General features: G+C 39.7%; 1 protein-coding gene across 2 annotated transcripts in view; it reads left to right on the forward strand.

Annotated features, from left to right (window-relative positions):
- The window catches only part of LOC105450527 (cadherin-87A), a 190,655-nt gene that overhangs the window by 27,058 nt on the left and 138,292 nt on the right, over positions 1-25,305 (forward strand). For both annotated transcript variants that reach the window (XM_011690420.1, XM_011690419.1), the window contains exon 3: positions 12,661-12,702. In XM_011690420.1, the coding sequence (XP_011688722.1) occupies positions 12,661-12,702 (42 nt within the window). The remainder of the gene's footprint in view (positions 1-12,660; positions 12,703-25,305) is intronic.

The raw sequence follows: 25,305 nt of genomic DNA on the forward strand, positions 1-25,305 counted from the left end.
TCGCGGGGAGAGCAATGCGAAGAAATCGCGAGTGATATGTCGGCGAATATCGTCTTACGGGCGAACGGACGTGTATATTTCTAGTTCACGAAACACAGATTCCGCGGAGAAACACCCCGCGCACCGACGATCTCTGCCTCGTTTCCGCTACAGTCCGGGAGTTTGTCCAGGTGCAGCGATGGCGGGGCGTTTTGCATTCGTTTTGCATGAAACGCTGCAAAACTCGTAAGTAGATGGAATAACATTGCGCGCTGCCGTTGCGCGGACTTCTCTCGCGAGTTTTCCCGGGGCGAGGCGAATCGCCTTAGTGCGAGTGCGTTTCGGAAGGTTTACATAAAACTTGGGCGCGGCGCATTCTTTGACGAATTGAACAACAAAGTTTACGAAATAGTCTACATATTCTTTGAGGAATAATTACGAATCCTTTCTTCAAGGTGTACAATTTCCAAAATATCACAAACATACTTGCTCGTAATATATTTCTCAAAGCTTATAAGAAACGAAAGTTTTGATCTTCCACTGAATGAAAACTCATTTTAGTTACACGCTATATTACGTTTCAACATATTCATAATAGGCTGCATATTTTGTGAGTGAACTTTACCATTAAAGTTTAATTAAATCTGTGTATGTCTGTTTAACAAACAAAATTTTTTTTCTCGAAAAAGAGATAGCGGATAATAACGAGAGACTTTGAGCGAGGCAATAACTGCGATGCCATTCACGGGTGAATGACAGGACAGCAGAAATATATTGCCATGTCCAGCCTGTTGAAAATATGTTCTTCCGAATTTCTCGAACGCGCGCAATTTTTTTTCAACGCGCAATAACCGAAGAGCCGGGAATACTTTATTGGATTTCCTGCACTCGGAATTATCGTTACACGTTAGCTGATAACTAATATTCACGTTAATTCACGCGGCGTCGATATAGGGGATATTAATCAATCGAAATACATCGGGGGGGAAACAGTGGCAGTATCCAGATGTCATATCCGGCGAATATGTACGTCGATTCCTCTGCGGAACACATGTCCGTAAATACGCCAGCAGCAGCCAGCACAGCGGTGTGTGCAAGCGCAGTGTATTACGCTCGCACCTTGCGCGGCAGAATTTGTGGGACCTTGCGGCCGCGGGCTTCTAAATAATCCCGGAGTTGGTAATATCACTTGGTCCACTAAATTCCACCCTTCCCCTCCCCGGAACTAAATAACGAAGAACAGGCGTGCTCGACAGACATTACGAGAACTGCCTTAAGGTTTGAGTCACTCGATGTGGAAAGTTACGCAGTGCGATACCGTCGTAGTTCAAACAAAATAAGTATTAGTAGCAAAATATTGCATAGTTGAGTAATTAGTCGGATATTACGCGAAGTTGTCCGAGGCGCGCCGAGCATTTGTTTGTGGACATTTTTAATTAATTCGGATGAATTTTTCTTTACGAAACCGGTTCGAGAGTCGTCGGCATCTGTTGCGACTTTTGAATATTCAATGTTTAACATCTCTTTGCGATTAAACTTTGGATTAAAATTCTGAAAAAGTTTGTTAAAGCGAGAGAAAGAGAGAGAGAGAGAGAGAGAGAGAGAGAGAGAGAAAAATTTGTCCAAGAAATTATCTTTATGACCATTCCCATGCACACAGTCGCGTAGAGATTGTGGAATACATTAATCTATATTTGAAATGCGGAGGAGGTAGTAAATTCAAAATTATTGGTATTCCAAGTACGAAAGGAAGTGAATGTCCACACGAGAGAGTTTCGTATATCGCCGTCTCTATGTGCGCACGGGCGCGACACGGGGCTTTATTCACGGTGCATTATGGTCCGCCGCGCGTAATCGCTGTAATGAAATTTAAGCCACAGGCTCTGCTCGATGCGGAAATGCATTTCGCGGCGATAAATTTGCTCGCCGAGGATGCAGCGCGGGATCTTAACGCGCGGCACAGCTTAATGAGAGGTACGCAGCGGGAGGATCAAAGGTGTAATCAAGCAACTACACTCGTATTTAGACACCGTAGTACACCGGCGGCAAATGACCTCTATGTAAGGGCCGGATGCGCCGCCGCGCTGCTAGACTCGCGTGACTCGCATCTCGATCGGATTCCGGTTGTGTGTATGCCTGTTCAGACCCGTGTTGCAACCCCTAAGTGTCAACGTGCCTTATCAAAGGCAGCTCGCCCATTGGACTGGGAAGATACACGTCTTACATTATTGCGACGCGATAATAACGACTAGATCAGGCGTGGGGAAGCACACACGTGGCTCGACTGCATTTAGCGTGCTATGAGGAGGAGGAAAAAGGCAGCGCAGTATCAGCAAATCATGTCATGTTGTATCACGTAAATATTAGATAGATGTTCTCTTTTAACTGTTCTCGTAATATAGATTTATAGTTTATTTATTTATTTTACGTAAATTGAGATAAATATAACTTAATTTGTTTTGTTAGTGACAAACAGTCTGTTATTTTACTTAAATCGCGAATAATAATCTCGCATGAGAAGATTTATAATCGCGATGGTGAAATTCTTTCGACAGCTATCTAGTCTACGTAATTCCTGCCGTTTCGAGGCAGCAGGATTTTCCACGTGCTTCTCTTGTCAATTAGTTCTATGACACGTTATCGCTCGACGAAATAGATCCTCCTCGTAAGATGTTCTGCGAAGGATAACTACATGAAAGATTTCAGATAACTCGGACTTGGGATTCTGAATGTGAGAGTAATTCGTGGAAGCGTTCGGAACTTTATGTCTTATATGATGAGAGATTCGATTCGAAGTTGAACTTGTGGAACATTTGAAATTCCTTATACCCGTACACCTTTGACGCAATGTCTTATTTCGTCTGCATCGCATTTACACGATTGGTTGCATCTAACTTATATAACACGTCTCATGTAAATCTTAGAATGAAATTTTAACATTTCTCTGGACACTTAAAATTCGCGTAATTCAAGGGATAAAATAAATAAAATGTATATCTTATCTTTTAAAGGACACAAGAAGAGATAACTTTGTGTAAGCAATCCAGAAGATACTGCATAAAAAAAAGAAATAAATTACGTAAAGCTTAATTAAAAGTTTAATTTTCCTCGATTTGGAGATAATTGAGTGAAAATATTGTGAAAAACAATCGTATGTTATGTATGAAGCTCCAATTATTAAAAAATAAATTTCAAAATAAGTTGCGCATAAATTATATAATATTAATCTGAACTAGATCGCGTAAATTACGTATAATTTAATTATTTTGCTTTAGAGTTAATTGAATGAAAATATTTTGAGAAATATAATTGTAATTGTTATGAAAGTTCCAGTTATTGCCAAGACAATTTTACAGCCTTTGTAATATGAGAAGTACTCCACTTTTGCAAGGCAAGTTTGCGTCAGTTCATAGTTTATTTGTCGTTATTACGTTCGATATATAAATAATTGGAACATTCTGTCGATTATAAATTATATCATATGGCAAATAATATTTTTGGGCGATGCCAAGTAACTTCAGTGCTTTGTTTGATCACGTTGAATCGATTGTTTAATCGTGGTGGTCGATGAGATTGGCAAGCGGGTAATTAATGAATGATAAAGGAGAATGTTTGTTTTACCTCAGGCAAACTAATTGTACGAGCGGAAGTGGATTATCTGGATCCGCTGCGCGATAAAACGCCGCCGCAATTAATGCGCGATCCCATTTTTTTTTATCCTTACGAACAAATTGTTCTAGATTAAATATCTAAAAGGAGAGTTTCCGCTTGATGTTGATGAAAGGATAGAAGTTTTTATATCGAATTGCGGAAATATATACGCAGTTTAAACGACAACAAATTACATAATTTTTATTATTGTATTACGTAATTTTCTGTCGTTTACAGAGCTTAGAAATTTTATATATTGCATCTTGATGTATTAAAGGAAAATCGATTTCTAATTGGTCAAAGCAGTTTTAATTAATACAAGAATGAAATGTGTACTTTGCGAACATTTCCGCGGAGATTTTCTCTATAAATATCTCATATTCCGTGCATAAAGTTACGCGAATAATAAAAGAAATGATTTAAGATTATATAATTCACATTCAGCGAACACGTAGCCCGTAAAGAGGAAAGCGTTCTACCTCATTCCCTCTACGGCATCTTTTTCTCCTTTGAGCAAGGGATACCGCGATTAAACTTTAAACAATGTCATAAGGTGCTCTCGAGTGAAGTTTCGCGTAACTTTCGCGCATCTTCAAAGTTCTTCCCGCTATTTTCCGGCGAAGGGAGTTAACCAGAGGTGGACTTGCGGCTTTGCGTACACGTTATCTCGGGGACGTACGGCGCGTCGCTTAATCTGCTAAATTACCGTGTACAGTCGAAGAGCGAGATCTTCGAGGATTACGGCTTAATGAAATTTGAACCCGGTGGATTTGCTCGTGGCGCCAGGCGTGCCCGCAACCCCCCTCCCCTCCTCCTCTTCATGCCCCTCTTGACTCGAGTACATACATACATACGTAACCCCGGCGGAATCTCGACCTTAAGACCGGCACTTACCCTAAAAGACAAATTCGCCGTGGGATATTCTAAGGAACCGTCGCAACAGTAGGGGGCGTAGTCGCGTGTTTTCGGTAATCCGACGGATGTAATCGCCTCCTCTGCCGTACGTAAAGGCGAGGCGAAATCCGTTAAGTCGTCTTCATCTTGTAAGATACATCCGCGAGATATCGTCCGCTATTCCGAGCAGGAACAGAAGGAGAGTCCGCTATTTCGACTGTACGATCGCCCACGATGTGAATTATCTTGTGTATACCGAGATTAAGTCGTATTGTGCCGTAATTCTCGCGCTAATATACAGTTAAGTCAAGTGAGTAAAAAGTAAAGATCCATTCGTCCCCGCAGATCGATCGTACTTTTTACAAATAAAAGTATTGGATATTACTTAGCGGTTATGCGTAACTTGGAAGCAATCTTAAGAGTTCTAATAATAGCATTATCGAGCGTAGCATATTACTTATATGTTTTTTATTTATTATCATATTATAGAGCTCCCCACACAGAAATTTTTTTTTGTTTAAATAATGCGATATTTTACAACGCGTGTTCGCGCGCGCGAGAGATTTACTTTAAGCAAGAGTTTAATTAACACATCATACTTTTTCATTACTGTACTTGCTATTTATTTGCTACTACCTTCAACGTTTAATTTCAGTAAGTAAGCTTAAAATGAAGTTTCTATTGTATTTTCTTGAAATCTCCTCGGTTCATAATCCGAGATAACTGACGTGGGGGTATTAAGGGTCTTTTACGTCTTCAAGTTAAATAACAATTAAGCATTAAGTAGCAATTACCGGCTACAAAAGCGAAGCCGAGGTGGCGCTTTGGCCTCGCTATATTGCAGCATCAAAGACCGTATTAATCCCTTCCTTGCATCGTCCCGAGGATGAGGCTCGACGCACGGGCTAGGTATATATACATCGATTGATTACGAAATCGTCCTTCTGCTAGACGGAGAAGAGAGGAAATTGCCGTTTCTCTTTTGTTTTTCAAAAAGCGGCGGCCATGCCGGTGAGAAAAAGCGAAGAAACGATTAGAATTACGCTTCTCTCTTTTTACACGATCTTCCTCTTTACTGCCGCCCCGTGCCCCTTTTTCACGCGCGCAACCGCCGGAAACCGCGCTGTTCTCACGTAAATGCGCATAAATTTTCTCTCTCTCTCTCTCTCTTCTCTCTCCCGCCTTTCCTCTCCTCTCCACCGGCTCTCGCGTCTTGTTCTTTTTTCCCCCAACGCCGCGCCGGTGGAGGGACTTTAATTCCTCGGTCGTCTTAATCAAAAGTTACGGTCCCGTTGTTTTGCGCTGAGTTAAAGCGCGTCGCGCTACGCCCGGCCATGGAGACGACGCGATGCGCGCGCGTACGCTTATGAAAATGGATTTTAATTCGGTGAAAGTGAAAAACAGAGTTGATCTTTACTCGACAGTCGCGCATCGTGGCCTGGCGAGATTAAAATTTCTAATCGTCCAACGCGCGGAAGAGAATTCAGGAAATTATTCAAGCAAGGTTGAAGCGCGCTTTATCGAAGCGCGCGAGGGGCGGCTGCAACATCTCGCGAGAGTGATCATTTAAATATTTCCATGCATTTGCGACGATTGAGCGTGTGAGTCCTTCTATCTGACTCCGCGCGCATAAGTGACGAAAAATGTCGTATAATGTTTGAATACATATTCGCTTTCTCAATAACGGAGAAAATCGTCGTGAAAGCGACGATTTGCGGTAAAATATATATATAATGCGCACCCACACACAGTGTACGTTTTTCTTATAAAATTTACAATTTACTTTACAAAAATACGATTCACTGGTCGCTCGCTCGAGCAGACTCACTCCGCGATTTACTATTACTCGATATTCCCTCAGTAATCGCCGCGATTTAAATCGCTGGTCGAGTATTTACAAAGCTGCTCGCTTCCGCTTTGATTACTTTTATAAGCCAATCGACTTCCGTTAATGATCGGCTTTAGCTAATGGGATAGACCGAGGAGGAAATTAGAAAGATACGATCGCGGACTGGGCGAGGGAAGAAAGAAAGCGGAGGATGGAAGGAAGACAAAGGGTGGAGGTTAAATAGGTACCTCCGCAGCCTTATCTACGCTTTTCGCTCGCGAATCTCGTAAACTTTTGATGTTATCCGCGCGGATAAGAGGATCCCTGCTTCGGTTCGGATGAAGGAACGCACAAATCTTCGAGGTATCGGATAACAAACAGTTTGCGCGCCAGAGCAGAGGCAATTAACATGCACTGTTTAATTAGATCATTTAATTATGTCACGCGTTATTTGCTGTTTCCAAAATGATGAAGGCGCCTGACCTTAGCGAGCACGAAAGAGATGGTGAAACACATTAATGTATGCGTTTTATATTTGTCGCTTTAAATGTCTGTTTCTTTTTTTTTATCATTGTAGACAAAACCTGCAGTGTAAAAGGATAGCGGTGTAATTATTAAATAACACTGTGTTTAATAACACGCCGATTTTGGATGTGAGTTACGCCGTTGGTTGTCTAATCCACGTTAATAAAGGCATTGTTGCGGAGAATTATGAACTAATTAACTCTTCGCGCCCAGGATTACATTGCTTGAGTGTAGGTGCAGTTGCGCAAGCCGCAGCAATGTCCGATCTGCTGGGGAATTGTAACGAATTTCTATGTTAATTAAAGTCGGAACTTTCAACGAGCGACGAGACATTTGACGATTCCCGTTCATTTTGTAGAAAGTCGACTTAAGCGGTCGATTTTTTGTAATGAACGATTTCTTTATAATATCGGCTTTCTTAGAGTAAATGCGATGAGAATCGGTAATTATTAGAAAGTCCATTTTTGGGTTAGGTTTCTGTTTTATACTTTCATCTCAAACGTTTTCTTTAAATAATTATATTTTAGTAATAGATATAATAATTATATATACACATATACACAAGTGATATTATATAAGTATATATATTTTTTGCAATCACGAGAAGTTACGGTTTTGCTGATGCACTTATACATAATAAATGTTCTCTATAATATACGCATGATGTGCAAGGATTATTGCGCAATTAGATCTTCTTAAATGCAAGACCCGCTTAGTGTAACGTCATCATCTATTAACACGTAACCGGGAGTGAATAATATGAAGTAGATGCAAGAAGAAAATTAATTTTCGTTGCTGTTCCCGTACGTTTAATCCTGTTGCGGAGCACAGTGAAAAATAGAAGAAAAGTGGTCCCTGTATAATTTATTTTGTAGAAAATTATTTTTATTCGGTATTATGAAGCTTCAATAATTTTTTAATAATTTAAATACGATGTTTTCTTGAGAGAGACTTTAGATATAAATATAGTTTATGGAAAATATGCATATAGAATCAAGAATTGAAATTTTTAATATCCTTATTTGAAGAGAATTTAAGGATAATTATGTGTCTGTTATTAATTTAGGTAGTTATATAGGGTAATTATATATCTATTACTGATTCGGAGCAAATAATAGAATAAATCAAGGAAATTTGTCGTGGAGAAATATCTTAAACATTTTATTTGTCGAAACGCTGAAAAATATAAGAAGCACTTAAATGTCTTATAAAATAAGATGAAGAAATTATTTTAAATTCCTCAGAGAAAACAATTGTGATTTGAGGAATAAAAACGACTTATCTTATTTCGCAAAATAATCGACTCAATTAAGAAATAGAATAGAAAGAGTTTGAGAGAAATAGAGTTCATTGTCCTCCCTTTAGTATAAAAGACAATTAATTTCGCTCATCCGTAAGCCTCTGATCGTAAAATGAATTGTTCGCTACAGTATTATCTCGGTAAAGTACGGACAGTGCCCTTTTCAGTGTTTGCTTATTAGAGATGCGCACTAATTAGATTTTACCGCGTCTGCAGACTGCTGGATGGGGGAGGAGGGAGGTGGGTTACGAAAATATTCGTAGAGAAATATCTTCTTTCGGTCCAGACATCGCGACGCCCGACGCTTATTACAATGCATACTCCTTTCGCGTCGCGGAGTTTTATATCCCGCCGTTTTTTTTTATCGTTTTACGAGTTGAACGTTTTCTTCCAAAAATTGCGAGACACGGAGATCTCCGATCGAAACGAGATGCGCGTGTACCCTCAACTTTTGCGCTTCACGGGATTGCCGTTTCTTCTTCCTTCGTCCGTGTTTTCCGTCCCGAGACCCATGTTACCTCTCCATCGTGAAATGTGAGTTAGTGACTGTCGTAGTGGATCGCCGGTTCACTTAACTCTTAAATCAGACCCACTCGCGGCTTGCCAACAAAGTGACTGCGGCCATTGATCCGCCAAGGTTCCGCATTTTAGGAAGATATAAGCTTTGTTTTCTACGGGATGCAATCTGATAAAATTTTTCTCAACCAAAATACTGAGTTACAATTATGAACAATCAAAAATTGAAAATCTTTAATTAAAAAATTAATTGATTTATCAAATTACAAATAAAACACCATTGATGTAATGGATGGTTTTATTGAGGTAATTGCACATTTTAAAACCCAGAGATACAAATGTATTGCGAACTCATATTGTCTCTCGCTTCTCTCTCTTAAAATGCTCAAGCAAAGACAAGGGAACGATGGAGGTAAAATATTTTTTCTTCGTCTTCAATTCTCACCCTCTTTGGCCTCCTTATTTAGAAGTGTCAGTTTGCGATGTAATAAAGAGTAGCTGTTTAGGTGCTTTGCTTGCCAAACATGTGCGGACGTTAAAACGCGTGCGTGAAGCGCGAATATAACGACCGACGCTACTTCGGGATCTTGAACCGTCGTGTTACGACAGTCTGTTTCCCCTCCGCCTCCTCGAGGAGGGGAAACTTTCACTATAAAGTTGTTGCCCCGTCGTCGCGACTGACAGCTCCATTTGCGACGTTAAGGGAAAAATTCCTCGCGAGAAAGACTAATCGAAAGTATGCTCGCAGACTGGCTGCGTGAGTTTTTCCGACTTCGTCGAGGGGCCTCCCCCGTTTCTTATTCGTCCGACGCTTCATTCGACGCCACGTAAATGCGGCCAGAAAAGTTGCGAGAGCGTCGGTCTATCGCGAGATAGAAATTAACGAAAGCAACGCGAATGATTTTTTTTCTATTTCCCTTTGAATAATTATGCTTTAAATCAGTGTCTCGTCACATTGCACATTTAAACGTCTCGCGTCTTTTAATTCATAGCATTTTTTTTAAACCAAAATTTGACACTCTTCGTTCCCCGTCTCGTATCATATATGTTACATTCTTGATAGATGTTGCGATAATTAACAGATCGGTGGTTAAATTCATGTCAATTAAGTCTGACGTGCACAAATTTGTTCGTGTATTAAGCGCGGAAGTTTAGATGTCGAGCTTACGACACGATACCCCACCGCAATCCCGAGTGCGAGAAATTTTGGCAAATGGGTTATACGATGGGTTATACGATCCATTGCCTCGGGGACGGTCAGCGGTCGTAGGCCGTGCAAGGTTGACAGTAAGATAGATTTATAAGCCAAAGTTTCGCCGACTGTCTGGCCATTTATCATAACTAACGCGCTGGATCACGTTAGTCAACCCTTTAACTAGCGCGGGCGCACATAGACACGCGCGACACTTTACTTGCGACACTCTCTACTGCATTGCCCTAATATGTTCGTCGTACGATATTATCTTCCACAATATTAACAGTATAAGGAACTATCGGTTAATGTTGTTGCATGAAGTTATTTTTGTTAATAGGATCTGTTAGCTTAAAATACGGTATCTTATACTAATTCATTATCGATCACTCTTTACTCATCGCGATAACTTTTATTGTAATGCACGTTTCTTGTTTTATTCTTATTTCTTTGGAATGCATTATCATATATTTGTGTTTTACATTAAATTACATATTTACGGACGAAATTAGTTTTCTGTCGAAAATTAATGATGATTCCTTTTCGTGCTTGATATTAAAAATTAACATTTAAATTAACTAACATTCGTATTTTATTTTAATAGCTTACAGAAAAATAGACTGCATGTTATCTATGTGGTAATGCAATTCTTGGAATTGATGTATAAGAAGAAGAAATGTATTATTTTGGATTATTTTTGGGACTTTAGTATTTTGTTATGTTGCTAATCCATTACGTTTAACTCCAAAGATCGGTTTCGTTTAATCGCATTGCGCACAGAATTTACGGATCGCTGCGATTCCCTAAGGCTAAGGTTATTGGTCGAGGAATCGCGACAATCGGCGTCGTTCCTCGTTAAGACGCTACGCTGAACGCGCCATTGTCTAATTAATGAAGTTACCGAATTGCACTCGAATTGCAAAATGCACCACAATAGATTGCAGATACTGACACCGAGTGGACCGGATTTCTATGGCGTATTGACGCGCAACAGTGCCCTAATCTATTCTGGCTTTATACGATCCGCATTCATCCCGCACAATGCTACGTAGTATTAATCCGCACACAAAGCAAATTGTATGATATTGTATTATGCGGCGATATATTCCCGCCGTCTTCATTCCTTCTCACATCACATGTGGAAAATTTATTGCTTGAAGGTAGAGTGTAGGTAATGTAAAAGTGTACGCACTTACGCGCGGAATTTTTATTAAAAATCATTGACTTTTCAACTGTATCCGTTTAAGATAAAAATTATAATAATTGAGGGAATATGGAGCCGTAGCTTCTTATAACACAGAATTTCGATCGAGGAAGATTAAACGTACGAAATGAATATTAGAGAAAGATCCGCGTATGTGCGCGCACGACAGAGACGTACGAATTCGCGTATGACATTCTTGCGGAAGAAGGTTCAGTCGGAATTGCTTCGACAGCGCAGTTCTGTAACTGATATATGTCTCTTTGTAGCAGTCCGTATAGACGTAAGTCAATACGGTTTCGACATTACCTAGCCGATTCGTTGTACCATTCGTGTTTGCGTTTAATCTCTTTCCTTAGCTCCGAGCTACCGACCCCTCCCTCCCCCCTTCTCTCCCTCCCCCGACATAAAGGTATCGTAAAGTATCCGCTTTGATCTCTTTGCGCGACGTAGCCTTCGTAATGCATACGACGACGGAGCGGCGAGATTATGCATTTATTGGAGATTATGTCGATATAACGTCTACCGGTAGGAAAGAAAATCGTAAGAGACGCGTCGTGCTCCGGCGTTGTGCTGTCTCCGCTGTAGATGATGGGAATTGAAAATAGCGAGGGAATTGAAAGGGCGCAGCAAGAACAAAAGGCAAAACCTTTCGGAAAATGTAATGAGAAATCCGAGAGATGACTTCCTTAATCCCCGCATACGTACGAGCCTTCTTTTTTTTGTTTAATGCCGAGTCTCCTTCATTCTAAAATTTTTCATCAAATCTCTTACTTTTTCCGTGTGTACCTCGCGATATGTATAGCACAGTCCCATTGTATATGTACATTCCCGGGATCCGAGGTAGAGAGAGCTTCCAACGAACGCGCGCGTTTTTGCCTTCTCCACTCCGGACCGGTTGTTCGACGAATACTAAATGGCGAATAACTCATTTATCGAAGAAAGTAGCTCCCTCGTCGATTCTCGTAGCCGCGAGCCTTCAATTCGCAACCGCCACCGCCGCCGCCGCCGCCGCCGCCGTTGCCATCGAAGATGCCGCCGCGAGAATTTCAGATCGTTATTTACCTTGCCGGGAGTTCAGAGACCGCCGCGGGACCGGGGCTCGCGTATGCAAATAGATATTTCATTCCTGTCTGCGGGAACAAGGATCGAGGTTGGGGGATAAGGTGATTTTCTCGAGGGAAATTCAGCGTGGGGCACTCTCCGATTCGCCGAGCGGCGGTGGTGCGTTTCTCCCGTTTGTCTGTCTTTTTTTTCCCTCCGTCCTCCTCTACCCTTCTCCGCGGCTGCGAGCTGCGATAGAAACAGGCTGCTCGCCGCGATATGCCTTCCTTCGATCTCGGTTTATTTTCCCCGATGATTCCTTTCGGCTGCGTGCCACCGTCAATCTGACGGCAGATGCAGGTTTATGTGAATCTATATTGATTTAGAAACTGATCTAATTCGCGTAAGCCGCGAATTCGTAAATTATTTTATTCACAGAATTAATCGCCCCGTTTGTAATAAACTGTTCATTTAAATGCGATAATGCGGAAGTATGGTATTCACTAACAACGTTTCCTTTTTTTTTTCAGTGAGGAATGCGGAAGTCGAGGATATCTGAGACGACCGATGGGGTAAGTACAACGAACTGCTGAGAATTCTTACACTAAACGTAATCTCGGTTTAAGTCGCCACTAGAATCCCAAGCCTTCAAGGGCCGCGAGCGATAATATCTAAAACCAAAGAATTAAGCCGAACATGCCTGTTCTGAGACATCTCACGTTTTGTTAAGAGCCAGGGTGTAAAAGTACAGGGCTGGTTTAAGACTATTTTAATTATCACATTCCGGGGAATCTATCTTTGCTCTCTTTTGTAATCCTGAAATGTAATCACGTAAAATAATTCTCATACAAATTTCTTATCATTAATATGCGCTTTTATCTATATTATTATAGCAATCTTGTTATTTATATTTAGTTGACAACCAATCTGTAAAATCTTCGATCTTACTTTCATTCTATATGAATATTAATTAATATTAAAAAATTAATTATACGCAATATAAACTTCTACATGACGTTAAACGAGCCTAAAGCAACATTTGCAGTACATACGATTTCTCGTGAGAACTTCGCAAACATGATTGCGGCGTATGATTGGTCCGGAGCCTTAAACCCGTCCTGTCGATAGATAATCATCACATGTGGCGTAACTCGGCGCATTCCATTGCAGCCTAAGCCGAAGTTTCATCGACACTCATTAGATCGGAGTAATTTCTACTCGGCAAATCGAAATGCGCGGAATCCACGAAGTGTCGGAAGATTAGTTTCCTAGCAACCGAAATTGGAGTGGGCTTTGCGCGCCTCGCCCATTACAGGGACTTTAACCCAGCCTCGCCTTAATTACAACACATTTACAGATTAAAGACTGCGATATTTAGAAGGGCCTCGTCGGCCGAGGAGAGTCGACTAAAGTCCGCGTATGCGCGACCTAAAAGTTCATCTACTTGTTCGCCGAACAACCCCCGCCGGGGTTTGCTAGGATTATTTATTATTCACCGTTGCTTTAATGTCTCTCCCATAAATATATTAAATCACTCGTTGATATCGCGTAGGTATCTTAGTAACCATAATGTTATTTCTAATCGTTAATTATAATGTCTTTGTTACAAGTAAATTTTTCTTCTTGAAGTTTCCATAATTCAATTATCTTTAACCAAACTTACCAAAACTTTGTCGTTTATATCATCAGCTTAGGGCTAGGGGATGAACTGTGTACTATAGGTGGTATCCTAACGGAGCAATGTTTCCATCAATTTAGGAATTAAGGGAATTGAGGTAACAAATTTCATTGGATAAATTGAAACTTTGAGTTAGTTGCAAAAGCTGATTTATTTGCGTAAATAATACTTTTTTAACAGATACTCTTTATCTCTCTTTTATGTAGGATATCCCACAATCGTACCATATTTTAATATTATGGAGATTAATGGGAAATCATAATATGAAAATATAGATATCGAGCATTTCTCGATATATCTCTATTTTCATAATAGAAATTTTTTTAATCTCCAAAATTTTATTAAATATTGAATACCTTGACGATGGAATATATATCTCTATATATCTCTATATATTGATTAAAGTTATGCTTATAATCATTTTTATGACGTTATTAATTGAAGAGTATGTAAAGCCAACCATTTTTCTTAAGAAAAATGGTGGAATGTGTGTCTTGGGAATTTCTACTAAAATTTTATGTGGAACTCGAGTAAAAAATTACGTTATCCGAGCAAGAGTTAAAAAAGATCGCTATCCTTCACGCTGTCTTCTTACCGACGTGTTAGAACGGTCTCTTCTGAGCTAAGTGAAACGTATGAAAAGCATTTTCGCGAGAAAGGGACGACAATAGGCCCGCCTGAAAGCAGTTCTCAATTCCCAACGGTCGAAGTGGGCGCTCGTAACTGAAAGTTACGAGCAAACTTGATTAAGTTCTCGAGAGGAGGTTGCCCACGAAGAAAGAGAGCGCATTTGTTTAGCGGGAGGTCAGAGAATGCAAGGAGTGAGTGTGGCGCAGAGACTGGCCGACTGGTAGTTAGGGACGTGTTTCCCGCACCTAATGACGCCAGCAGTTAATCATTTTTGCTCGGGAATTCGCGCGTCACACTTGTCTCTTTTGCACAATTACCGAAAATTAATAGCCCGCCCTCATCCCCAGTTTCACGAAGGGAAAATCTCTTTCACACTTATTCCAAACTCAAACATTTAAACAACTAAATATTCTGAAAGGACCAGACAAATATTTTCAGATTTATGATATCTTTCGCTATTGTTGTAATTTTACAAAATGCAAGTTACGTAATGTATATTATATTTATATATTATATATAATACTCGAACAATCTAAAATTAGGCCGATAGTTCTAGTAAAGGAATAATTATGTTGGTTGGTCTCGGAGAGATCAAGTGGGGAATATATTGGAACACACGTGGTTAAGCAACCGTAAACCGCTTTCGGAAACTGCATTGCGTATGGAAATATGATAATTACGTCCTGCAGATCGCTGCAGTTATTCGAGGACTCAACTAATTGTAAGTTCGCGGAGAGGTCGTCTACGAGAGGCGAACATTTGTTCGCGGTTAGCGAGGGCGAGAGCGGCGGAGTGGCTCATAACATCGGGCGGTGACAGTTAGTTAAAAGCGCATTTCCTCGCTCCCGAGCGAAATTCTCGTCACGCGACCGTCGGCGTCGCAGTCGGAACTAACAGATGTAACACGTGCGAAAGCGCTTCGTTCCCCGGCAGCTTCGTTGCATTCGCGGGCGGTTCGCGGGCTGCTTGAGAAATCGCCGCGCGCGTTTTGTAAATTTTACCCCCGCAACCCCGAGCTAGACCGCGAGAAAATTCCAACCGAGATTCCTCATCGTGCGCGCAAGTCGTGCTAACAATTTCTGAGAAAGATTTTTTTCGACTTGTGAGCAACGTCCGATTGGATTACTTTGATAAAGTGACGGACTTTTAATTCGTAGCTAACAAATGATTTAGTTACATAATGAACATTTTTTAACAATTCTGTCTGACTAACAATATATTTATAGTGAAAATAACACAGAAATTGTAATGGTTCTCAGAGAAAAGCTTAGAGGAAACGAGTATCTCGGTATTAATTACGGAATATTTCACTTCATTTGTTTCGAAACGCGCGATGGAAAATTGTTGGGAAGTATCGCGCGTAAGAAAGGACGGCTCGGTTGGGGTAGTTTGCGACTCTTAGAAAGGCGGAAGGATTGTTCTCCCCGACCTGGGTGGAAGATTTGTTTAGGGTCTGTAGAGGGGTGGCAAAGGGATGGTTGGTTAGTCGGGGGAGGCTTAAACGGCGAGCAGCATCGGGTGGTGACGGCTAGTTAAGCGCATTTCCCTCGGAGAAGGGAAGTTCTCTGGCGCGAGAACATGTCGTAGAGAACATCTGCTGCCCTGCCTAAAGAGGGAACTCTGGCTCCTGCGCGCGTCCGGAAGTGACAGAAATCGCCGTTAAAATCTGAGCTCTTTGCGAACGATCTCCTGTTCTCGTTCTCGTCATCCTTCTTTCCCGGCGATCGCTCGACTTGCTCGCTCCATCGACCGAAGTTCTTCTTACCTCGTAAAATGATAATGATGTAATCTAGCGTTGCATACTTAATTTTTTACGGTTCAAACCGCTCGAGGAAAAAAAATGTTAACGTAATCTTGAGATTTATTGAACTTTTAAATTTAATAGGTGTAATACTTTTTATCGCGTGTCAAAATATTTGTCCTAAAAAAATGCTTACGATTATATCTCTGATATTATGTATATTTATATATTTTTCGTCGTAAAACGAGAATAAACGTTGAAAATGGAAATTTTATTATAATAGAGAAATCTTATTAATTTTGTATTACAAATTTTGTACAAATGTGTATTTGTACAACTTTTATAAGGTATAAATTATTTAGTTTCCGCAAAATAAATTTAACGTTTATATCTACTTAAATGTTTAATTAATATCTAAGAACATAATATAAATAAACGTTTGAGAGGAAAATTTAACGCAATGAAGAAGTCTTGTAGTTTTAGTGACTTAGTGACTTTTTAAACGCATACTTACAATTAGATATAATCTTTATTACACGTAAAACGTCTTTTTTTTTGTCTTTCCGAGGCGAACCTAACAATCCTATACCTAGTATTACGTATTAAGTATTCAATCTTTTATCAAATGTCCTGGGATAGAATATAATTAAGAGAGAAATGTTCAAAGAGAGTTTTAACGTAATGGAAATATCCTTTGGTTTGGCGGACCTCAGTTTGCGTTTCTACATTTAAAACCAGTGGGAGTAATTAAATTCTCCTCGGGAGATTGTTACTGCATATTATGCTAGTTATTTGATCGTTCTTAAACGAGAGTTGTAACGATTATAAGGAAAATTCTCATGCTATCTTCTGCGAAACTTTCTTATTTAGTCGCGTCGTTCGTTTTAATTTTGCAGACGAGGTGACATAACTGGGAAGGTGGGGGAAGCGATTTCTTTTTTTAAGAATATTCTTCATCGGAAGTCTAGTTGCACACTTCCGTTTTTTATTCCACGTTCTTTTACAATAAAATATAAATCATCTACGCAAAGGTACCAAATTACAAGAAAGAGAATTAATCTCTATACGATTGTTCATTCTTGGTCAATTTATATTATACAAATATAATTTTGCATAATTAAATAATATTTCGGAAAATATAAAAACAGCTGCAAACAATTTTTTCATTAAAATTGTAGATAATTCGGTGAAATAGTTAATTTCGTTCTCCACGGCGTTTGAACAGATAAAATCCGTAATTTGACGGTAGCTTTTGATCTCATCGCTAGTTTACACTGTCGCGATTTGCACAAAGGGCGTTTTTCACTCTGATCGATCATGTCCATCTGTCACTATAACGTGAAAAATACACCACCATTCTTTCGCAATCACACCGCCAAATACCTATATTCTCAGTAGTCGTTCAATGTTGAATCCGAAAATCGAATGCGGGCAGATACCTATATATACAAATACCGGATTTTAGCGATACTCGTCAAAAATAAACTCTTGTTATGTACATTGAGTTAATATTTTGTTCAAGAAATTTTATTGACAATAAGATAAATGAATAGTATAGTCTCCAAATAAAATCATCACAAATTTTAATACCTTATACTATTTCATTTCCGCAATTTTTTTATTTTCTTTAATCTCATATTAAAGGTAACTTATTACATCGATAAATCGTTATACGTTGTAAGATTGATGTAATACGAGTGCGTAATCATAATTATTACAACGTCACGATGTCCTCATTTGCTATAATTACAGCTTAGCGAATTGAATTATTGGCGAATGAAATTGTCGCTTCGTATTGCCTACGAAGGGGAGAGACTTCTCAACTAATAATAATGTTTGAGCTTCGGCGGTAACAATATCGATATAATAAGGCCTCTTGAGAGTAATCGATTCGAATTTTCCGTGGGTAATAATCGAGGAGCGGGTACGGAACGAGGGGATAGGCTTTATTTATGGGTCGCCGATGGCGGTACATTGGATAACAATGGCGCCATAGTTGTATGGTAGCCTTTATAATAATTCAGGGATCGACGTAATATTGTCAGCATACAAATTTCGAATTCAGCATTGATATCGCTGGTGATTGTATCGGAAACGGCTTTTGCAATATACACGAGGAACATAAATGCACGCAAGATGCCGCGGGTTTGCCGTTGAACTATTCATTATTTTAGTCTCGTATAATATTGCGTGTATGCGGCATAATTTTGCGGCAATGTGTTTTCGAGATTTTCGCGTAAAAATAGCCTTTCTCTTACGACTGCACGTGTCTTCATAAAAACACGTAGTTTGTCACGGAAATTTCGGCACATTTCTCGCTTCTGACGTCACCGATATGCAGATATACCTATACGTAGCGAAAAAAACCATCGTATACTATGTTAAAGGCAAATTTCTGTTCTGCGTTCGTCGGAGCTAGATATTGTCTGAGCTTTCGCGGAATATCATCCAGGTTTTCAAGATTTCCATCTTTTCCGGTGATTGCTCATATCTTATGAAACACGTCGCAGGCATCTTCCCGTGTAATACTTTTTACGCTTTACTATAAAAAAAAAAAGGAGAGAGCAGTAGAGCATCTTTATCGTGTTCGTGAAACACGTCGTGATGGGGACGCCAGCATGAAAATTACCTGCTATTTAACGATATTTCACGTGGAGCGTATTCGGTCATTCGCAATAAATGCCGAATTACGAGAATTACGCGTGAGCGAGCGTGTATTTTTCGCTCGTTTCATTGTCGCGACCATACACCAGGCTTGCCAAGCTCGCGTGATCCGCAGACGATTTTTTCATGCGAAATATTTTGACGAATTCGAAGCCGACTTTTTGTCACAACAAAAATAGGACGGAAGTATTTGCATGTTTACCATATATTTTTGATTTATAAATTTAATTTGTGGCAGGTTAATTCCAACTCTTTACTGCATTTTGTATATTGCTGCATATCCGCGGCGATATACAAAATGCAATGTGTATGATATTATGTTTATGATATTAATATTTAGAAAGATATAAATATATAGTGTCTGTGAAGTTAGCACATTATTTTTTAATTTTAATTTTTTTGGTTTATTAAAAATGCGGAACATTTTTTAATGTTTATCAGGAAGGATAGAACTATAAAAAGGGCTACTGGAATTATTTTTTTTAAATTAACAAAATGTCATGCTAATTTCACAAACACGTATAACGTGTGAGTTCTGATCGAGTCCTCTTCACAGACATATGAATATATAAATATGTATAGAAAAATCAATTTTTTTAATTTATTAAAGAATTTATCGTTAAAAGAATTTTCAATTATTAGTGAATTCTCATATTTTATTTTGTCTGATACCATTTATTCCAACGCTAGATTTTTATTATTCATAAACGCGTGCTCTGTACGCTATGAGAAGTAGTATCTGCTACATGGAATTCGCATAAAGTATAAAAAATTCTGTTTAATTCGCATTTATTAAAGCACTAATCGAACGAAGGACTTGGCGTAGCATTCACGTGACATTTATTATACGACGCGGGAATTAGTTTGCTCGCTTAATATGATAAAACGGCATTCGCGCGTTAAGCGATATGAAATGTAAACGATCCGTGTTTGGCAAGCGCAATCAATTTTCGCAACAGTTAAATTCTGCAATAATTGACGAATGTATTTGCCAGGTCAGAATATGTCGCGTGTCATGTATCACAAGTCTGTTCGAACGTTATGCGTAGCCTGTTGTCAAGATTTTCATTCATGGATGATCAATTGATCTGTTAAATACCAGCGTATATAGTTCAATCGTGGGAAATCACAATAATGCAGCGTACTATGATAATTATATTGTCGAAAATTAGATATTGCACGTTCTCTCTTGATTCTCTTGACAATAATCCTTCTGTATTCCATATGAAATTTTTTCTAGAAATTACATTTGGCCGAAAAAGAAAAAGTATTCTACAGACAATGTCGAAAATATCTTAATAGCTGAAGAAGATAGCAATAGGACGAGAAAATGTAAATTATTCGTTAAACTCAAAACACATGAGAGGCGCAATATTTCGAGCTCGCAACTCGGAATTCAATTTTAACGTATTCTAAATCCGCGCTCGCAACGCTTCGGCGGTGTGACGAAATCCGGGTTTTCAATCACCGATCATTCAGAGCTTTAAGTGTAAATTAATTCGATTTTCCGCTTTTTCATTGTGCCCGCTGTAGCCTGAGGAATCGATGCGACCGGTGATATATTTTATCGGGGACGGCGGAAACGCGAAATACGTCAGGCATAAGCTCGAAACGTCCTGTCGGACGTGATTTTTACGGTGGAATTGTAACGCGGCGCTGCATCGATTCGCGCGGCCGATACATTATCTACATATTAAATCTGTACGCGAATCGATAGGATTTCTGTTTCCCGCTTGGTTTATAATAATAAAATTCACAAATGTTTACAGAGATGCCTATTAAAATTCGCGCAAATTGAGGACCGTGCCGCGGCGATAGTGCGATTTTTATCGTCACCGAGCGCGCGCCACCGTATATCGATTTTCGTGATTTACACGGCGCTTTTTAAGCGTTGCGCATCCGATGCATCATCGCGCGGTTGACGGGCACGTTTTATGGCCACGATTATTTATTATAATAAAACGCGTAATCCGCCGGAGCGACCGATATGTCGTCTCGGAGCGAGCTTCACGTGCGCGTCACGGATGTGATAGTCTCATGAATATTAACAAGCGTCGCGAGTGCGCACACCGTTACTTCAGTTCCGCCGGTTGTTGGCTCGTAACATTCATAATCAAGAAATTACATTCTTACGTCATGAGGTATCAATTTAAGACGATGAATATGTAGCCGAGTCGCGCACACGGCGCTGAAAGTAAACGCGCCGCTTGAATATAAAAAAAAAAACGAGAACGTTAATGCACGAGAGTGAGAAGGCTTATTAATCTTCAATAACTATACATTAGTCATCCTGTATTATGACATCAGAAGTGAAAAAGCCGCGGAAAAAAATCATCCACGAGGTAATTTTTGCGACTCATCATTATCTGTTGCGACAAACAAGTTATTTATGACGTATCACGGCCCACACGAATTGTTTCTTCCCTATTGAAAATTTAATTTCCCACGATTGTTCATTAATTAATGACCGGCAACGGAGTATCCTATATTTTATTTCTCTTTCTTGTATTCTTATAGTCCGCGCGGGGACTATCGCTGTTAATTTTTCGAAAGACGTTAAATAAGTAATTAAGGAAAATGAAGATGAAGTGTAGTACAATAGAAAAGATTATGGTGATGGTGACTGTCGAGTGTGACAGACAGACGGTCGTTAAACACGAGAAGCGTCGCGTGGCAACCGAGACGAGGAAACGGCATCCGTCCCGTAATGGATGCAATTAAAAGGCGCAGCGGGCGCAGCCTGAGAGACCGACAAAGTCTAACACCGACGAACGTCGCCGGTCCTCAATCGAGTTCTCTCACTTTGAGAGATTTTCGGGAGTCTCTAGGAGCTGGCGATGGTGGCTTACCGCCGCCCGACAGGAGACGTCGACGTCGACGTCGTCGGTGTCGTCGTCGGGCGTCGTGGTAGAGTGCATCTTCTCTCGCGCCGGCTGCCGCGGATCGATTCTCGCGTCTCTCCTCGCGGGAGCAGGGTGCAACGGCTGCGGGAGAGGGGTGAGGGGGAGGAGGGATTGACGGTGGTTGCGAGGAAAGGAGAGGAAAAACGATCGCCGAAGAGACCTTTTCTCACTATCGCGCGTTTGCCGACGAGACGCCGGATGCTGTGACGTTTACGCGCGCTTCAGCAACAACCGCCATCACGGGGAACCGGAGTAACTTTGCGCCACGGCAAAACCGGAATCAATGCGCAAGAAAGTAATTGATAACGTTAATTAAATACAGCCGTATCGTCATAGGCGGTTCAATAATCTTTTCGTCGTTATATGTTTTTAATATGACGCAAGCAAAATTCTGTGCGAATATCTGTGCGATAAATTATTATCGACAATGTTCCGACCATTTATGCTTATGGAATTATGCTTTCTGAAAATTGCGCGGGACTTCCTCCGCTTCGCTCTTCTGCCTCTCCTCTCTCCGGGCGCAATTTACTTGTCTCGAGAAGCACATCTTTCGAAAACCGCTTATTCGCCCGTTCCGATGCGATGCCGCCGCGTGCGGAATTAAGTTCGCGCATCTGTTTGTCTCGCCGCCCCCCGCCGCACTTTGCGGAAGTTTATGCTGCTCGGGAATCGAGCGTATTCTTTCCTCCGGTTTTTATTTCGCTTACCATCCACCTTTCGTATTTCGGCAGAAATGCACGAGATGTTTTTTCTCGTAATGGAAATGGCATTGACAAAACTTTTCGCGAAAACTGATACACACATTTTTACAAATCGTATTAGATATCTAAATAGAATTAATAATAAACAGTATTTTGTTATCTTAAAAATGCATGACGCTTTTAAGCTATTGAATGTTAAACTACAGTTTATTAAAAGCTTCACATGCTTTTAGCCAATGCGGTGAAGGTAGGTTATGCTAAAACGCGCGCTATTCCATTACTAACAATTAAAAAATGTATGCGAAAATGGATCGAAATGAATATTTTATTTTCTTCAACTGTGAATATTCTTTCTATCATTCTCTCTCTCTCTCTCTCTCTCTCTCTCTCTCTCTCTCTTGCTCACGCTCGCTCTCCGCCACGTGTCCCTTCGTCGAAATCGAACTGATGTCGACGGCGAATAAATCGATGATTCCATCGATATGGTCTCGCGATTGGATTCCACCGTCGTTAATCGGCACGATTGTACCGGCACAAATGAAGTTTTACCGGTGCATCGAAGCGTGCGTCTGCGCGACGCTTTCACCGTTAGCCTATTTGCATCCGTTGGTCGTGGCAAGCTTGCCTAAGCCTGAAAAGCGCCAACTTTTCATACTTTTCACGAAATATAGCTGCTCCGCGTAACGCACACAGATCAGTTGACATTTTGAAGCACGTTGGCCTGTTTACTGCATTTTCGCGGTGGATCGAAACATGTACTTAAATACATAAACTAGAAATTTCTGAATTTTTAAAACAGGATTATTTATTTTTTAACTTTTTTACATGTTGTAAAAATGAATTTGCGCATGCGTAATTACATCTGAAAAATTTACGATATTATTGACGCTTTTCGAAAATATCCGCTTGGAAATTGATGTCCTGAAAGTATTCGCATTAATTTTTCTAAAAAAACATTAATTTATTCGCAAAAATTATACTTTGATATCACACATAAATGTTGATTTATCGATCCCGAAATTGAACTAAAACATGCGAGCGGCCTGAACTTCTTGAGTGTATCTATACGTAATGGAAATAAAATAAATGCCGGAAGTATTTTAGAAATAAATTCTCTATTTCAAACCTTTATCGCTGCTGGCTGAGTAATTATTGTGCAATATTACTTTTACCTCTCACATTCGTCGAAAGATAAAAGCTCGCGTGCAGTAAAATATTAAAAAAATTGTTTTATTTTCACACTGCAGTATCATAAATCGTGCAAACAAAAAAAGAACTGCGGAAAAAATATTAGCGGCCTAAGGGAAAAATCAAATCTTGTAATGGTAGAAAAATCAAGTTGAGAAAAATGATTTATATTGTTTTACAAATGACCGTTTGAAATTGGGTTAAAAGGACGGAAAAGCGTTTTGCGTGCCACGCTTTTCCGTGTTACCTATGCGATTACGTTCGTCGCGTGCAGTCTGAAACATAACGATTTCCTGATAATTAATACGAATTGCTTCGAAATAACACCAGGTCATTTTGATTAAAAAGCTCTAAATATTGATAGCAGTGTCGGGGCGGAGCGAAATATCGAACAGGCTTTCTGGCAAACAAAGCGGAACGCAGCTTTTTCATGTTTTCAGCGATTTTTAATATCGCAGCGCGAAACCATAAAATAATTCTCTCAATATTTTGCTGCGAACAAACTTTTTCATCTTCCAGCAGATGGGAGAAATCATAAAAGTGCTACTGTAATTATTTAGCGTGCAAAAAAAAGCGTTAAATATTTGAAATAAAAGTACAATACTCTTTAAAATTCATGACATTTATTTTGTCTTGATCAGATACATTCGAGGAGTTCAGTAAATTTACTTTTATTTATTCCTTTATTATAAGTCGAAGTGAAATTTTCAAGGTAAAGTTCGATCCGAATAAGTTGGAATATAATTTATATAATAACTGGTATCTGTCAGAAATGTTTGTAGTCGAAGAAACCGGCTTCGCCAGTTTCCCGAAGACTTTGTCGTTTGAGCCGCGCTTGATCCGCTATTGCGAAATTAGGTAACTTTGCGAAAAGGCATGCAGCCCGGGCTTTTGTAGTCCTGCATGGCTCTTTTATGCACTTCGCATGTGCGCCGACAGATACAAAGCTTTCAATCCATTGAACTTCTTTCTTCGATGTCGACGTAGGACATGCCGTACTTATTCGTTGCGCGAATGTAGCTTCTAACATCGTCGCATCGTTTTACGCTGGGCACAATATTCGCCGTAAAAACGATGTCGAAAATTGTTATCGTTATTTTTATTTAAAAAATCTTTTTCAGAATTATAGAAATTGTACAACGTATTATTTTAAATCCTGTAGTCAGAGAGCTGTATATTGTATTATAAATTGTAAAATAATTCTCTCAATATTTTGTTGCAAGCAAATTTTTTCATCTTCCAGCAGATGGGAAAAATCATAAAAATGCTACTGTAATTATTTAGAAAAAACGATAAATATTTGAACTAAAAGTAGAATGCTCTTAAAAATTTATGAGATTTATTTTGTCTTTATTAGACATACCTATTTGAGGAGTTCAGTATAGTAAAAATCATGTAACGCACTTGAAAAATTATTAGAAATATGTATTATTTTTGTGTGTGGATTTTATTTAGTTATCTCAATATTCGAATTTTTTTCCTCACGCTCGTCACACCGAAACGAAAAGAGGAAGAAATTACACGACGCAATACCGGCGAAAACACACGGCGCGAATTGACGTTTCGCCTGATTGGCAAATTTTCAGTACCGGGCCGCGCAATTTTTCTGTTGACGCGTCGACGCGTTTTTCATTTCGCTCGTTTGCGAAATCAGGTTAAAAATTCATCCA

Source organism: Wasmannia auropunctata, unplaced genomic scaffold, assembly GCF_000956235.1.
Source record: "Wasmannia auropunctata unplaced genomic scaffold, wasmannia.A_1.0 LD336060.1, whole genome shotgun sequence".
In the NCBI taxonomy this organism is placed as follows: Eukaryota; Metazoa; Arthropoda; class Insecta; order Hymenoptera; family Formicidae; genus Wasmannia; species Wasmannia auropunctata.